General features: G+C 54.7%; 8 protein-coding genes across 8 annotated transcripts; 4 read left to right on the top strand and 4 right to left on the bottom strand.

Moving 5' to 3' along the window:
- The first annotated feature begins 726 nt into the window (after window positions 1-726).
- BDW47DRAFT_112923 (putative cell surface protein) lies at window positions 727-1,939 on the top strand. Its single transcript, XM_024814269.1, has 2 exons — window positions 727-826; window positions 950-1,939. Exon 2 carries the CDS (start codon window positions 985-987, stop codon window positions 1,636-1,638), a length of 654 nt encoding a protein of 217 aa, XP_024668081.1. The 5' UTR covers window positions 727-826; window positions 950-984; the 3' UTR covers window positions 1,639-1,939.
- Window positions 1,940-2,487: 548 nt separating this feature from the next.
- On the bottom strand, window positions 2,488-5,946 carry BDW47DRAFT_112921 (RNA-processing protein PTA1). The gene is made up of 8 exons (XM_024814268.1): window positions 5,083-5,946; window positions 4,764-4,929; window positions 4,567-4,697; window positions 4,298-4,501; window positions 3,895-4,240; window positions 3,024-3,844; window positions 2,902-2,972; window positions 2,488-2,847 (listed from the first exon to the last, which is right to left on the bottom strand). Exons 1-8 carry the CDS (start codon window positions 5,418-5,420, stop codon window positions 2,672-2,674), a joined length of 2,253 nt encoding a protein of 750 aa, XP_024668080.1. The 5' UTR covers window positions 5,421-5,946; the 3' UTR covers window positions 2,488-2,671.
- Window positions 5,947-5,992: 46 nt separating this feature from the next.
- On the top strand, window positions 5,993-6,594 carry BDW47DRAFT_84149 (uncharacterized protein). The gene is made up of 3 exons (XM_024820009.1): window positions 5,993-6,069; window positions 6,163-6,287; window positions 6,399-6,594. The coding sequence occupies exons 1-3, from the start codon at window positions 6,056-6,058 to the stop codon at window positions 6,482-6,484; spliced, it is 225 nt and encodes a 74-aa protein (XP_024668079.1). The 5' UTR covers window positions 5,993-6,055; the 3' UTR covers window positions 6,485-6,594.
- A 438-nt stretch (window positions 6,595-7,032) lies between these two features.
- On the bottom strand, window positions 7,033-9,843 carry BDW47DRAFT_84144 (dolichyl-diphosphooligosaccharide--protein glycosyltransferase subunit STT3). The gene is made up of 5 exons (XM_024820008.1): window positions 9,583-9,843; window positions 9,486-9,509; window positions 9,293-9,373; window positions 7,492-9,214; window positions 7,033-7,421 (listed from the first exon to the last, which is right to left on the bottom strand). Exons 1-5 carry the CDS (start codon window positions 9,710-9,712, stop codon window positions 7,151-7,153), a joined length of 2,229 nt encoding a protein of 742 aa, XP_024668078.1. The 5' UTR covers window positions 9,713-9,843; the 3' UTR covers window positions 7,033-7,150.
- A 350-nt stretch (window positions 9,844-10,193) lies between these two features.
- BDW47DRAFT_112918 (CSN8/PSMD8/EIF3K family protein) lies at window positions 10,194-11,179 on the top strand. The gene is made up of 3 exons (XM_024814267.1): window positions 10,194-10,490; window positions 10,560-10,741; window positions 10,813-11,179. The coding sequence occupies exons 1-3, from the start codon at window positions 10,294-10,296 to the stop codon at window positions 11,088-11,090; spliced, it is 657 nt and encodes a 218-aa protein (XP_024668077.1). The 5' UTR covers window positions 10,194-10,293; the 3' UTR covers window positions 11,091-11,179.
- Window positions 11,180-11,181: 2 nt separating this feature from the next.
- On the bottom strand, window positions 11,182-12,254 carry BDW47DRAFT_112916 (ATP synthase subunit e). Its single transcript, XM_024814266.1, has 3 exons — window positions 12,112-12,254; window positions 11,819-12,008; window positions 11,182-11,696 (listed from the first exon to the last, which is right to left on the bottom strand). Exons 1-3 carry the CDS (start codon window positions 12,133-12,135, stop codon window positions 11,626-11,628), a joined length of 285 nt encoding a protein of 94 aa, XP_024668075.1. The 5' UTR covers window positions 12,136-12,254; the 3' UTR covers window positions 11,182-11,625.
- Window positions 11,201-11,678, bottom strand: BDW47DRAFT_84141 (uncharacterized protein). Its single transcript, XM_024820007.1, has 2 exons — window positions 11,570-11,678; window positions 11,201-11,485 (listed from the first exon to the last, which is right to left on the bottom strand). The coding sequence occupies exons 1-2, from the start codon at window positions 11,590-11,592 to the stop codon at window positions 11,311-11,313; spliced, it is 198 nt and encodes a 65-aa protein (XP_024668076.1). The 5' UTR covers window positions 11,593-11,678; the 3' UTR covers window positions 11,201-11,310.
- A 163-nt stretch (window positions 12,255-12,417) lies between the features above and the next one.
- BDW47DRAFT_84129 (putative dynein intermediate chain) lies at window positions 12,418-14,808 on the top strand. Its single transcript, XM_024820006.1, has 3 exons — window positions 12,418-12,586; window positions 12,655-13,467; window positions 13,526-14,808. The coding sequence occupies exons 1-3, from the start codon at window positions 12,452-12,454 to the stop codon at window positions 14,648-14,650; spliced, it is 2,073 nt and encodes a 690-aa protein (XP_024668074.1). The 5' UTR covers window positions 12,418-12,451; the 3' UTR covers window positions 14,651-14,808.
- Window positions 14,809-14,864: the final 56 nt, after the last annotated feature.

Genomic DNA, 14,864 nt, shown 5'->3' with positions numbered 1-14,864 from the left:
CTTTGACTTCATTCTGGGCATGATTGATTTGGGGTTGGATTGGATGGTTGTACATGGAATTGTATTCGGTGTTGTAGAGATGCTTTTGACTGACTTATGTGTATGGACTGGCATGTATGATGGACCATATTTTTTTTTTTTTTTCTTTTGGGGATGTGTCAATAGGGGCGAGCGAGTTGATTTTCTTTCTTTGTTTGCTTGCTTACTTGCTTGCTTGCTTTGTTACACTGATCCATCGGGGACGGAGTTTGCTTGATCTTGATTCTTTGAATGTATGGTTAATACATCTGGATCCACATCGGGACATCTGCATGATGAATAGAAGATTACATTATATTCGTGTTTACGTAGGCTGAATCTAGAACGGCTTGAGTATTGAACAAGCGAGACAAGCTACCGCTAACCACCTAGGTACCTACTAGTACCGACTGCCTAATAGGCAGAGCTCGCTTCCCAAGACCAAACAAGAAACGACAAGACCAGACAAGCAATCAAACCACCTACTCAGCCTCATCCCATCCCACACTAGGACTGGGCTGGCTAGGCTGGACCAGGCCAGACCGCGCGGTATTCAAGGTTGGGAAAATCAATAGTCGGACAGGGCTGGAACACCTCCAATGGTTGCCTGGGCTGGGCCCCGTTATCTCGAGACAATTTCCTGGATCCTGGTCAGACCTGGATGTCTATATATAATGCCTCTTTCTCTCCCTTCTTTCTGGGGTTGAGTCGTTGTCTTCGTTGTGCTCTTTATTCTGTCGTTACTAAGTACGGATACGCTGCCAGTCACTCTTTATTCTACATTCTTTTAGTGCAGTACTTATCTAAGGTATGTATGGTTCTGACAACACCTGACCCTACCCAGCCCTAACCATCCTACTATACATATACATACAGTATATCAACACCATCCATATCAAGAATAAAAGAAGACTAACCAATTTCTCCCCAGACCCCCTCCCCCCCAAAACCAACAAAACATTCAAAATGTCCCGCCTCCTAACCCTAACCACCCTCCTCACCACCCTCTCCCTCCTCACCCCCTCCCAAGCCCGCACCGACCTCAAAGGCTGCACCTCCACCGCAACCCGCAACCAATGGAACGAGGCCTCCGTCCTCTGGTACGTCCCCGGCACCGGCGAAATCTGCGACTTCCCGGACTGCGGCGGCGGTCGCGCCCCGCCCAAGTACGACAACCCCGCTTGCCCGGGTTATACGGGGTCGGCGAGTTACGAGCCGACCTTCCTTCCCGGGTTCGGGGAGGCTACTGCCACTGCTACCGCCACTGCTTCTGCCGGTGGGGACGCGGATGATGCGGCCCCTACTGAGGGTGCTTCTGCTACGGGTGGGACCAGACCTGGTGTGACTGGGGTTGTGTCTGCCACGGGCAAGAGCGTGGCTGGATCGGCTCCGGGCTCTGCCACTGCTGGTGGTGTCTCTTCGTCGGCGGCGGCGGTGGCTTCGCCGTCTGGATCTTCTAGGGCGGGTGTGACCAAGTTGGCGTCGACTAAGACTTCGTCGGTGTCGTCTTCTTCGACTGCCGGCTCGGTGCCGACTTTCAATGCTGCGGCGGGTGGATATGCTCGTATTGGTGGTGGTGGTGTTGTTGGGGTGGTTGTTGCTGCTGCTGTGCTGTTGTAAGGGGTGGGATGTTTGTATCTAATGTTGGATTGGCTGGTTGGAAGGGTAAGGGTGTGTTGTTGGTGTTTGGTAGGTGGTTGTTGGTAATTGTAGTTAGAAGTTAATGTGACTTTTGTCTACAGAAATCTTTGTATATGCTACATGTATATGAATCTGACAAGTCTATGTACAACAAAAAAGACAAGAAAGTTGTTATCTATTCGGGCTAGCGATGGTCACCTTTGAATTCTGTCTTGCTGTTCTATTAGAACACCGACTGATTGCGATGGAACACCGACCAAACCGCGCGAACCTGTTCAGTATACTCTCACTGTGTCGAGGCTGTTGAAGGCATCTGTATATTCAGGCTACGGTGTGTTCCACTCACCCAGCTCTAGTACCAACCCACCTTAATTCCATCCCGAACACTATGAAACCCATACACGACGTGGCAACAGTAAGTCAACGAGTTACATCGCCCTCGCAGGCGGCGGCCAGATTCCATCTTCACCAACGTAGTAAGATCCTTCGAGTACTGTGTAACGTGATGGAGCATCGGAAGATCAGAACCCAGTCGATAGGGCTCCCACGGCCAGACAAAAGGTCTGCGCGAGTCCCGCGACTGCTTGGGTTTGTGTATGTATGGCGCGAGAGGTCGCGGGGTTCTTTGATTCTCAAGGTCATACAGGGACACATGGCCCGAGGCACCTTAACTGGCTGGTAGAACGATTGTGTCCACTGTCACTGTGATGTAGTATGTGACTATGTCTGATAGGGCAAATCTATAGTCAGAGACCATTTAATCGCGATAGAGCGAATATGGGGCAATTTATAGAACCATTATAGAGCCATTTGCGGAATCATTCATATGCCACGTATGCAGACTATATGCTCTTGCATAACATGCACGCTATATTAATTCAATGCAGATTCCACTCTGCAAAATAGATATGCGTAAATCGACTGCTTTATAAAGTACAGGTATCATCGGTGCAATAAGAACAACTGCAGACTGACATCTACTAATCTCTTCCTTCCCCCTCCTAAATAACAACTATGACGCCGGAACAGAAGGTTCCCCAGCGGCCGTATTTACCCCCGACTCGGGCTCCGACTTGGCAGGCCGCGAAGCCAAAGGTTGGGATTGGGATGGTGATTGATTCGGAGGGTCTGCTTTGTGGGGCCGCCACCGCGCGAGAACCTTCCCTGCGACGGGTCGAGATTCCTCGTCTGGATTTGTAAGCTCGGTGGAATGGAGTATGACAGAGGTGAGGGGCCACTTACATGTGCGATAGACGTCTTCCACTGCGTTGAGACAGATCTCTCGTGCCGGTGGTCGGTACATGATTAGATACCTGCGCTTGCAGTTAGTGATTTGTGACCGCGGAGGAGAATGGAAGACATACAGGAATGACTGAACACAGAGATTGACGCGCTCCGGGTCCTTGGCTAGACTGGCCACCCGTTGCGTGATGGGGATCGTGATCTCCGGAATTTCACTGAGAAATCGGATGAAGATCTTGGTATCTCGCGAATCCAGATACGGCAGAAACCCGTCGAGCAGCCGAAGCGCCCACTGGTCGTAGTGCAGAGGGACCGTCGTCTCTTCGTCGTCCTCGCTCCGCTGGGACGCCGTGAACTTCATCTGGATCCGATCATTGTACCACTCTTCGTTTAGCCACATGATCCCGACGTTGACCCGGGCTCGGAAATCCTCTAGGATGTACCGGTAGAGGGTTTCGCGGATGGAGTCTGAAATCGCCGGGGCTTTTCGTGACCCATCTGTCCCTGCTTTCTTGTCCGCTGTCTCTAGGCCTGCCGGGGCCCGCGTTGCAAGCCGCGTTAGCAACGTCACCCAGGCATCCCGGTCGAATGTGCTCCCTGCTAGTCGGGAAAAGCCCAGATGTTGTTGGTTTTTGCCCTTGGCGGGTGTTGGCGCTGCGTCCGTTGTCCCTAACATGCTGAACACTCGGGCAACCGCACCGCGGCCGGTCTCCGCGGCCTCCTCTTCGCTCAGCGGGGGAGGCTGAGGCAGAACAAACGGCCCCAGGGACACCAGGTCCGGCTCCAGATCGGCTACCTCGGCCGACACGGCATCACCCTGTCCTGCTTCCGGCACGGGGAGATCCATCGGCTCGTACTCGGGCTCATAGTCGTCGTCCTCCTCTTCTGCAGCGGGTGATGGTACTTGCGGCTTCGGAAGGGACTTGTAGCGCATTCGAATGGCCTGTACGGGTGTCAGAAAAAGTCCTAATCGTAAGGGCGCTATTCACTTACATCGACAGCCTGGTTTAATGCGGACTGGTCAACACGGGTGAGGACTGGGACCAGGATCTTGACCAAAAGGTCGGCAGGAAGCTGTTTCACGTCAAAGGACGACAGCCCTGCGTCCTCGGTCAGCGTGTAGAGCTGCTGGAAGCTGATGGGTCCCGCCGGAAGAGGAGGGACCTTGATCAACGGCGCCTCGGCTTCAAGCCTCAACCGTTTGGCATTGTCCAGTCCATCCGTTGGCTCCGACGGTAAGCCACGCTTCCGAGTCGAGTCGTCGACCGGCTCCAGGCGCGATTGCATCAACCGCTCGATATAGTGCTGCATCTTTCCGGTGAGAGGATGATTGGGGTTCCTATGCCTTGGTATCAGCGTCCATTTCAGGCCCATTCTACACCGCGCGACATCCTACCTCTTCAAGATATTGATCATCAGGGCCTTCGCTGTCCGTTCCATAGACTTGACTCCAACACGTATTGTGGGCGTTATCGGAGAGCGCACTTGTTTTGCGGGGAAGAAGCTGATCACTGCGTTGATGATTTTGTTTCCGACGGACTGTCGGTTTCGGACGAGAACGGCCAAGCAGTTCAAGGTGGCATTGACGAGGAGAGGGTCACTGCAGAGGTCGCTACCGGTCAGTCCAGATCCAATTCGCCCGGGACGGGAAACGCCATCGCTTACCAGTCCTCTTCTTGGAACACGGACAAGAGCCGGTCCAGCAGGCCCGAGGCCTCGGCCTCTAGGTTCGGGAGCGAGAGTATGGGGTGGTTTCGAGGTACAATAGCCAGGGAAGTTTCGTTCTGGTCGGGGCGCTAGAAGACAGGTCAATCCGCCGTCTCTCGTTCTTTCGGACGGGTCAAGCCCGAAGAAGGACATACTCGAGGGTCCGCTATCGAGCCGTGGGTCTGCACCTGCACCACGCGCTGTACGAATTTGATGCAGCACAGTTTGACCGCAAATGGGAAGCCATCCCACCTCCGCAGGATATCTTGCTTAATGGCCGTCATATGCTCCCAGACGCTTGAATCATTTGGGCGATTGATGCTAAAATATTACCAGGAAGAGTTAGTCGCATGTTCGCCCCTCAAAAGCCTGCCACGCGCGGGATTCAAAACCTTCGCCAGGACCTACGAGACCTCATTCTCCAACACCCCGCGCGCGGGTTCAGACCAAACCAAGCAAGCATCGGTTACCTACATGCGTCTAAAAACCAGCGGGTACAAGCTGGCCGCAGCCTCCACGAGATTGCGCAATACCAATTGATCCGTTTCCGGAAGCTCCAACGTCTCCCGGATCGACTTCAGCGAGTCCGCAGCTAGCTGTTCCTTTTGTGAAGATCGTAGCGCCGGGCTGGCGAAGGTCTCGGCGAGGAAGTCGGAGCCCCATCGTCGCAGGTCCACGTGTGCGCGCGCGCCGATGATCGGGAGGACGCCATTGATGATCTGGGGGTAGAAGGCGGCATCACCTAAGACAAGATTACGGGCGGCATTGAGCTGGGAGATTTGTCCGGCGAGTTGGTCGGGCGGTTGAGCCATGGCGGCTCCGATGCGGGTGCGGGAGCCGGCCACGGAGAGGGAAAATCTAGGTTCTTAGACCGATCGACGGTTTCGAACGAACTAAGTGAAGAGATAGTTAAAGTCTACGTCGAACAGCTGGGAAAAAAAATGAGGCGGATTCCGTCAGACGAGAGGTGACGCGACAATTGGTGGAGGTTGAGCTAGGCGCCACGGTATAGAACGAGTCACGCGAGAGTCGAGACAGATGGGAAGTAGGAAAGGAGGGTCGGAGGGAGGATATCAACGGTTGTTACCGAAAAGAGAAGTCGAATATCCAAGGAATAGATCAATGAAGATGAAATGACGTCCGACCATTCGACAGGGATGGGATTGGATCACGATGGAAGAAACGACCGTTGACGCTGATTGTTTCGGAGCCTGGAGAGCCTGGCAACATTTAATGCCCGGTCTCTCGTTGCGCCGTTCCGGTACACCACCGTACGATACGGTGACAATACCGGGAATACCGCACACCATGCCAAGACTCCGCGGATCTGGGCTGATCTTCCGACTCTTCTTCCTCTTCCTCTCTGTCCACTTCACCCACATCAGTTCATTCATCTTACACCCTTCCACCCAGATCCTGTTCGCGGATACCAAACCTCCCAGTCATAATGGCCACGGGACTGTACGTCCAGCCCCATTCCCCTTGTCAACGACACCCGGTCCTTTCTGCAAGCGGTTATGGATATAGACTGACCCTGTCCTGAACCGCCAATAGCTTCAACTCCACCTACTACGGTAAAGACTACCGCGCCGGTGCGGCCTTGCTGCGCGCCCGTCGGCCCTACCTTTTCAAGAATGCCGCCACCGGTATGGCCCTGGTAGCCTTCACCATCAGCGTCTGTACGTGCATCGTCCGATCTCCGCACACCCCCGCGTCCGCATTGGAATGAGAAGAAAGGATGAAAGAATGGACAGATGGATGGATGAAGACTGACAAAACCCCCTCTTTAGACGCATACACCATCCGCGCCGTCGGCCAGGAAGAGTTCTCCGACGTCAAGGTCCCCGACGCCCCTGCGCAGCCGAAGCAGCAATAGATCCCTCGCACATCCCAGCCGATCCGACCCGATATTCCGTGCAGGTCAAATATGGTCTAACGGGGACGGTCCTTCGATGCCGAATCAATCGTTCAATCCCTGTCGGCACATTCCGTCGTTCATGTGCTTATCTTCGCCTCGTTGGGAAATTGGTGCGGACGGAGTCAAGGCCAGGTTGGGACGGAGACGGATTGGACCGTGGCGTGCCTCTCCCCTCCGCTTACTGCGACTGCCACCCGTGCGGGACATAATTAACAGACGGACGGAACCGGACTAACTGGATGGAGAAAATCCCTGACGAATTCTTCCTCTCTACTACGTTTGTACTTGTATATTTAGTTATAGTCATCTCGGAGTCATAAGATACCACCCTGCCAATTTTATACGCCTTACTCAATGGGATATTTTCAAGGTACACATGGTCATTCATACTTGACTATCATTGTGTCGCTGACATGAGGTGTGAATCATCCATTGAATCGGCTAGCTCTACATCTCAACCTAACTAAGACATTTTGAAAATACAAACGGAACCGAAGAATTCATGGACTTGTTACAAAAACACAAAACAAAGCAAACCAAAGACGCTATCAGGGAAATAGGGATAGACAGACCATCCCAAGAGGCAGAACAGAACAGAAATGCCAGACTCTGCTTTCCCCCTCCTTACTCGGTTCGCAGAACCCTCGGTCCCTTGCGCTTGGTCGCTCGCTTGCGCTTCTGGCCGCGGTCAAAGGCCACAGCGTTGTTGTGGGACCGTCCCAGGTTGTCCAGGTCCTTGACCTTGTAGATTCGGATGATCCAGTTCTCGCTCGTGTAGGCTTCTTCCAGTGTGGATAGCTGGGGTCCCTCGGCGGGGAGTCGGGAGCCGCGGACGCGGTCCATGGCTTGGCCGGGTTGGAAGAGGCTGTGGTAGTTGTGGTAGGACATTTTGTACCTGTTGGAATGGCATTAGCATAAGGTCTGAAAGTGGGAAGGGGGAAAAGAAAGGAAGGGAAGAGGCGTACATTAAGCTGTTACGCATGGCGGGCGCGGCTTCGTCGTCGACCCGATACTCGCCCCGCGCCGTGAAGAAATCCCGTTCCTTGACCTCGTCCGGCCAGATGCCTTCCGCAATCCGGACCATCCACAGGAACTTGTTGATGTCGTCGCCGGAGTAACCCAGCAGTCCGCCGAACACCACCAGCACGTAGTCCACGTCGTGCTGGCGGAGGATGGGATAGCTGACCTCCTCGGGCGAGCTCATCGCCTTGCCGACTGTAGCGATGTGAGTGTTGTTCCACGTGTTGTTGTCGACCAAGGTCGGGCGATCCGCCATGCCACCGATCTGGTAGCCGTAGTCCCACCAGGACATGATCTTCGCGTTCTCAGGCGTGTTCTGGCGAAGCCAGTAGTATGCCTCGCGGTAGTCATCGATAATGAACTGGCTTCCATCCGGCAAGCGGCTCGCCAGAACGACGGAGGGAGACGAGTATGCGTTCGAGGTGACCCAAGTGCAGTGTGCGACGAAGAGAAGGAGGTAGATCGCGACTGATACCGTGACGATGGCCTTCGACACATACGAGGTAATGCCAACGACCGGGCCCCGGGTCGAACGCAGCCCGTCCGAAGAGCTGTCCGCGCTGGACTTCGCACGGGGGAGGGGTCCGGGCGTGGTGAGGACGTAGGTATCGATGATGGTCGAGAGAGCCACAGCCGCGGCGACACAGACGATCGGAGTCAGGGTCAGCATGAGGCGAACCATGACACCGGCGAAGTAGCTTGCGAGGACGGAGTAGATGATGACGAACACGTGCTCGTCATGGAGTTCACGGAAGCACATGTAGACACCGGCAGGGAAGAGCCAGATCAGGAAGTTCAGATCGAAGAAAAAGGCGGGCCAGGCAGTCGGTTGGTGTTCGGATACGGACGCAATGATCGGGATATGGATCTTGGCGTAGCCTGTATCCCACAGGGAGTAGAAACGACCGCTCCACGGGGCGATAACGCCGGAGGCCGAGAGGACGACCAGGCCAAGGAAGGCGACGGCAGCAACGAGAATGATCATCGTCGTCAGCAGGCGCTGGAATTGCTTGCCGGGGATGAAGCCCCGGACAAAGTCGGCGAACGCAACGAGCTGAATCAAACCAAAGATACCCAAGGCAGACATGTGGTCACTGTTCCGGATCGGTAGGAATCCGACGAAAGGAATCTGCATGCTAGCCAATGTTCCTAGAGCATACCAGGTCGTGTAGCTGATATACAAACGAGAGCTGTATCGCCCCATGCAGAGAAGGACGAAGACGTGCAGGGGAATCAGGTTGGTGATGAAGACGTAACCGCCCCAGGCCGACACCATGTAGCCGTAGAACAGCGCGGTGAGCGCACCCCACATGATCGAGCCATTCTTGACAGCCTTGATCCACAGGTAGAAGGTAAAGACCAGCAGGAAAATGGCAATCGCCTCGTTGTCGTAGCTACCGGCGACGGACCGCGAGATGTAACCGGGGGTGATGCCCATAAACGCCGCAGCAAGAAGACCGGCGGAGGGCGAAACCGTCATCTCGCAGGTCAACAGATACATGGCGAATGCGGTCAGGCCCGAGAAAGCGGGCGCCAAAAGTACGCAGATGTTGCGAATGTCAACCGGAATCGTCAGGAACCGCAGGATGTGGTAGATAACACCGCTGGTCACCATCAGACCGGGGTACAGCGTACCACCCGTCACTCGTCCCAGCGGGTGCCATGTCCCTAGATGCAGCAATATCTCGTTAGATTCGAGTGTCTATAAATACCAAATGCCATGTTGTCATGACCGGGGCGACCTACGGTCATCGAACCAATCCCAAAAGCTATGGAAGCCATGTTGAACCAAGTACTTTGTTGCGCGAAAGTTGAACCACGGATCGACTGTACAATTGCGAGCGAGTCAGTAATGTGTCTCGGGGAACGATTCCAGAGGTGAGATAGGAATCAATGGATCTTGAGGCTGCTGGGTCTGGGTCGGTTGATGCCAACATACACTCGTGGATGATACTCTCGAAACCTGGGGAAATTCACGTCAGTCTCCAATCCAATTGATTACTCGCAAGCCGACCGTCCAGAAATCCAATACGTACGAATCACACTGAACAGACGGGAGGACACTGCGGCGGCGGCGATAATGGTCAAGATGATGATGCGCAGCATGCCGCGCGTGGTCCTGCCCGAGCTGCCCTTCAAAAGGGCATCAACAGGGGAGTCGGCCATAATGGCCCGGAGAGAAAGGAACGATGAAAACCAATGAAAGATTAAAAAGAAGGGATCATCTGAAGCGACATTCGATCGTCCCTGGTGAAGTTATACCGAGAGGCGGGAGGAAGTCAATGGGTTGATGGGAGGTTGACCGGTAAGTAGTATGTTTATCATGGTAGCTTCGCAAGGTGGTCACTTCGGGACGGCTTGGCAGGTACATCTCCGTATGTAAGTCCGAGCCGTCAACACTAACTATTCTATTCATCGGGTTATGGCGATCAATTCGCTTGGCATTATAAGGATTTAATCATGAAATATACATCTCAAAAATATACTCTTACCATTAATTGGTTAGAAATTCAATGGTGTCGTGGTGAGATCTGGTAAAGTATGGAACGTGTGTATGTAATGACCTGGTTGCCTGAGGCTTGCTCCGGAGTCTCCCCGCACTCAATCATCATCATCATCATCTTTCTTAGTATCTTCGCCATCACATCTCTCTACATTGAACATACATCCACACTATTGTCTCCTCTTCTTGAATACTATTCTTCTCTGTCTGAACTCTATCTATCCATCCTCCTAGTCTACACATCATGAATCAAACGTCACTCTCCCTCGAACAAATCTCCACGGCGCTCACAGAGGCAGCCAACCCCAGCGACCTATACGACACATTAGCCAAATATGAGAGTCCAGCATTATTTCTTTCAACAACAAACGACAAAGAATCAGAGGTCCTCAGCGTCTTCTACTCGACATTCTTCTTCTCCCACCTATTGACCGATCAAACGTGAGTTTGGAGTAGACGATCGCGGCCATGATTGGATGGGTATACTAAAATCAGACCGTCTTCCAACAGATACGAAGCGCGCGCGATGACCCAACGGATGCCGCAAGGCCTAGCACAGAAAGACCCCTCCCTGCAAAACTGTCTGACGCTATTGCGCGCCGTCTGGCAACAAAATCACGAGCAAGTATACCGGATCCTGCGGGACCTACCGTGGCCGGAATCTCTCAAGTCGGTGGTTCAAAGTTATGATAGTACGCGAACACCCCACCTTGCGCTGTGTCACACTTCGCTGTGGATCTTCCTAACGTGGTTTACTTTATAGCATACTTCCAAGAAAAGACGCTGAAGGAGGTCAGCCACGCCTACGAGGCTATCAAACCGGCTGCGGCTGCCGGCTACATGGGGCTGGACCAATCTGCCGCTGAAAAGGGCGATCCGGCTGTGCTGCAAAAATTCACCGCCTGCGGGTGGACGTGGGATGAACAGGCAGGCTTGTTGTATCCCAAACCGGCGGAAGAGGCGCCCCAGCAGGACGATGGGAAACTTTATCACGACGTGAGCCAAATATTGGCGATGTTGGGGAAGGGCGGGAGCCGATAAGGGACTTCGGGGTCTAGACAGACAGACACATACTACATATTGATCCTAGGGGATCCGCGGATGGCTGCACGGTCTAAGCGACGTCGCACCTCGGGAAATATCCTTTTAATGCCTTGACGATCTAAAGAGCAAGCGATAGAATACAATACGGACGAACAGCGCGCGAACTTTTCCGAGAGTGCACACACATCGGGACAAGGGATCCGCATCGCAACAAACGTCAATCTCGTGCTCTGGTCCAACTGTAGTGTACAGGAAGCACGACAGCCCAGGGTATGTACAAGTCTCGGAGAGGATTCTCTATGATAACCAAAAAAAAGGGAAGACGGTGGAAAAAAAGAAAGGAGGAAGAAAAAAAAGAAAACATCATTCCTTTCGCTCGCAATGACACGAATCTGGAAAATTAGACCAAACAATAGTACATAGTCGGGGTCGACCCCAACCGCGGTTCTGGCACCCGAGAAAAACGGCTATCGAACCGTATATCCGGACTGCCACTCATCCTTGACTCCTTTCCCTGGACTTCTTTTCACATCTAGAGCTCCCCAGCCTTCATCTTCAAGAAAGCCTCCAGGTCGAACCGGCTGTCTTCGGGATCCGTGATGACTGGAGTCAATGATTAGCAGTACATCCTCAATGGTTGGCGGTACAACCGACGGGATGGAAGTCCCAAGGGGGGGGGGGGGAAGGTTCGGAAGCACAGGGATCGCGAAATTCGCCAATCATACCTCCGCTGTTCTGTGCCTGGGTGTTCTGAGGTTGCGTCTTCTTCTGCCACTCGGCCTTGGCCTGCTGGATCAGGCGCTCCTGGCGGGCATATTCACGCTGGGTTTCGGCTTGCTTGGCGCTGGAGGAGATGGAGGACTGGTGGTAAACGCCGTAGACGAGACCGGCAACGAGAGCCGAGTAACGGAGGACCTATTGCGCGAGAAACGGGAATCAAGGGTCAGTATCGAGTGGTGAAGCGATATGAGGCCTCTCTATAAAGAGACGGGTGCGGTGGCCCTTGCGGGACACTCACGTTGACGCCTTGTGTGGAAGCCATTTCGATAAGACCCTAACGACCGGAGCGGCGATTCTAGAGCGAGTGGATGAATTCGAGGGAGAGAAAAAAGCCGGGAATGCGAACGACCGATTGAGAGGGTATCGAGAAGTCAATGGCAGGGCTACCGGGAGTGGAATGGGATGAGATGAGAAGAAGCTTGGGAGGAACTTTGCCCGTCGCGAGTTTTTCCGGTCCGGCTCGGGGAGAGTGTCTGCTTATGTCATCCACCCGAACAGACGCCATTGACATACTGTATGATAAGGTAAATAATCCCCTGGAGGTAGAACGTCTGCATGGGAGAATCTCCCCACTCATCATGTCATCCTCCATGCAACAACGAAAGGCTGAGATTCTGGCCAAACGCGCCAAACTTGCGGAACTGAAACGTCAGAGGGAGTTGCGCCAACATGAGTTCTCCCAGGGTAAAGTCAGTAGCGGCGACGGCTCAGAGGTACGATGCTCCCCTTTTGGGTAAACAAACACAGCTTTAACTAATGCCGATTTATTTCGGGTGTTTAGATTGTCTCGCCTGTTCCCAGTCGCTCCGATAGTAGAGCCGAGCTCGATGACTTGATCTCCCGTCTGGTGGACCGCCCCGGGTCGGCCTCCATGAGCCACGGGGCAGATGGCATCTCACGGAAAGGGAGCCGACCCAATTCCGTACTCAGTGCCAGCCAAATCAGTGGAAACGATCCCGAAATCCTCAGCGCGCCATCGCGACCCATCTCCCAGTCCATTGCTGTTCAGACCGTCGGCGCGGAGACGTACCCGGCACCGACTCCTGGAGCCCCACCGCCGGCGGAACCTCCAGTCGAAGTTGTCACATACAGTAAAGGGGTTCAAACGGATGACCTGAAGCAAGGGCTCGACTCGTCTGTCGACTCGGATGGGGAGGACTCGCAGGACCCGTCGGGCGCCGGCAGACCCCTGAGCAAGAAGGAGCGGGAGCGGGAGGAAGAGATCCGCAAGAAGCTCCGCAGAGAGATCGAGGAGGAAGTACAGGCGAGCCAACGGCAGGCGGAGAATGAAGCCGGGGAGGAGGCGGCCAGGTTGCGTTATCCCCTGCGGGCATTGGACGACGATGAGATGAAGGCCGTCACTTCGTCGGACGATTTTCTGGACTTCGTGGAGCGGTCGGCCAAGGTTATTGAGCGTGCGCTGGACGAGGAGTATGATGTGCTTGCAGACTACGAAATGGGGGGTGTGGATGGAGATTTGGAGGAAGACGAGGGCCTGGGCAAGAAGAGACGAAGCATCAGGGAGGTGTGCCAGTTTTACGACGAGAAGGCATCCAAGAAACGGATGATCAGCGATCTTAGCTTCTCCCCCAAGGTTTGTCACTACACGATCATCCCATGTATCATGAAGTATGTTCTCACCAAACTTGCAGTTCCCCGAGCTGGTTTTGGCGTCGTACACCAAGAATCCCTCGGCCCCCCACGAGCCCGATGGCCTGGTCCAGGTCTGGAACCAACACCTGCACTCGCGCCCCGAATACACCTTTCACTCCACATCGGACATCCTGGCAGCCCGGTTCTCCCCGTTCCATCCCAACCTCATTGTCGGCGGCTCCTACTCGGGCCAGGTCCTCCTATGGGACACCCGCTCGTCGCGCGCCGGAGGCGGTGCCCCCGTACAGAAGACCCCCCTGACCGGCTCGGGGCACACCCACCCGGTGTACAGTATCTCCATCATCGGCACCCAAAATGCGCACAACATCCTGACGGCATCGACCGACGGCGTGGTTTGCGGCTGGACTGTGGACATGCTGTCCCAGCCCCAAGAGTACCTCGAACTGTCGACCCCTCCCCCGTCCAAAACCGAAGACCTCGCCCCCACAACCATGTCCTTCCCGCAGTCCGACCCCACCTTCTTCGTCGTCGGCACCGAAGAAGGCGGCATCTACCCCTGCCACCGATACGACCGCGCGGGCGCCAAAGCCGGCACCGACCACCGCCTCGCCTACCGCGGCCACGCCGCGCCCATCATGTCCACGGCCTTCCACCCCGCCCGCGGGCCCGTCGACCTCGGCGACCTAATGCTGAGCTCCAGCCTCGACTGGACAGTGAAGCTATGGCGCGTTCGCCCGCCCGCCACAACAGCACCAACCTCGGCCGCCGACCCCGCCGCCCAAACCGTCTCCCCAATCCTCGATATCAACCGCGAAGACGTAGTCTACGACGCGCGCTGGTCGCCCCACCGACCGGGAGTCTTCTCGCTCGTCGACGGTGCCGGCAACCTCGAGGTGTGGGACCTCTACACAGACACCGAAGTCCCCGCCGTAAAGGCCACGCCGTCCCAAGGCCGCGGCGGCATCCTCACCCGCAGCCTCAACAAGGTCGCCTGGGAGGAGCGCGAAGGCCGCCGCATCGCCACCGGCGGATTGGACGGGGTGGTCACTGTATTCGAAGTCGGCAAGGGTCTCAGCGGGACGCCCGAGGATGTGCCGTCTGAGGAGTGGACAGGGATGAAGCGGCTTGTGGGCAAACTGGAGCAGAAAGACGGAATGAACTGACTGATCTGATCTAATGTGAAATATGGTTCAGGAGCCTTTGCAACATGTACATCACGTCCTTTTCTATTCTCCCTCCCTCCCTTGTACCGGCTTTATGCGGTTATGCGGTGCCTACTTAGCTTACTTATACCCCGGGTGCCCCAATCGATCAATCGATGTTGATAGCAGAAATATTACATTCAGCGAAGACCTTTACAGCGAGGGCGAGACAGAG

The sequence above is a fragment of the Aspergillus candidus genome (genome assembly GCF_002847045.1).
Source record: "Aspergillus candidus strain CBS 102.13 unplaced genomic scaffold BDW47scaffold_71, whole genome shotgun sequence".
Classification (NCBI taxonomy): Eukaryota; Fungi; Ascomycota; class Eurotiomycetes; order Eurotiales; family Aspergillaceae; genus Aspergillus; species Aspergillus candidus.
The sequence above is the reverse complement of the archived record's forward strand: the minus strand, read 5'-3'. Positions and strand labels throughout refer to the sequence as shown.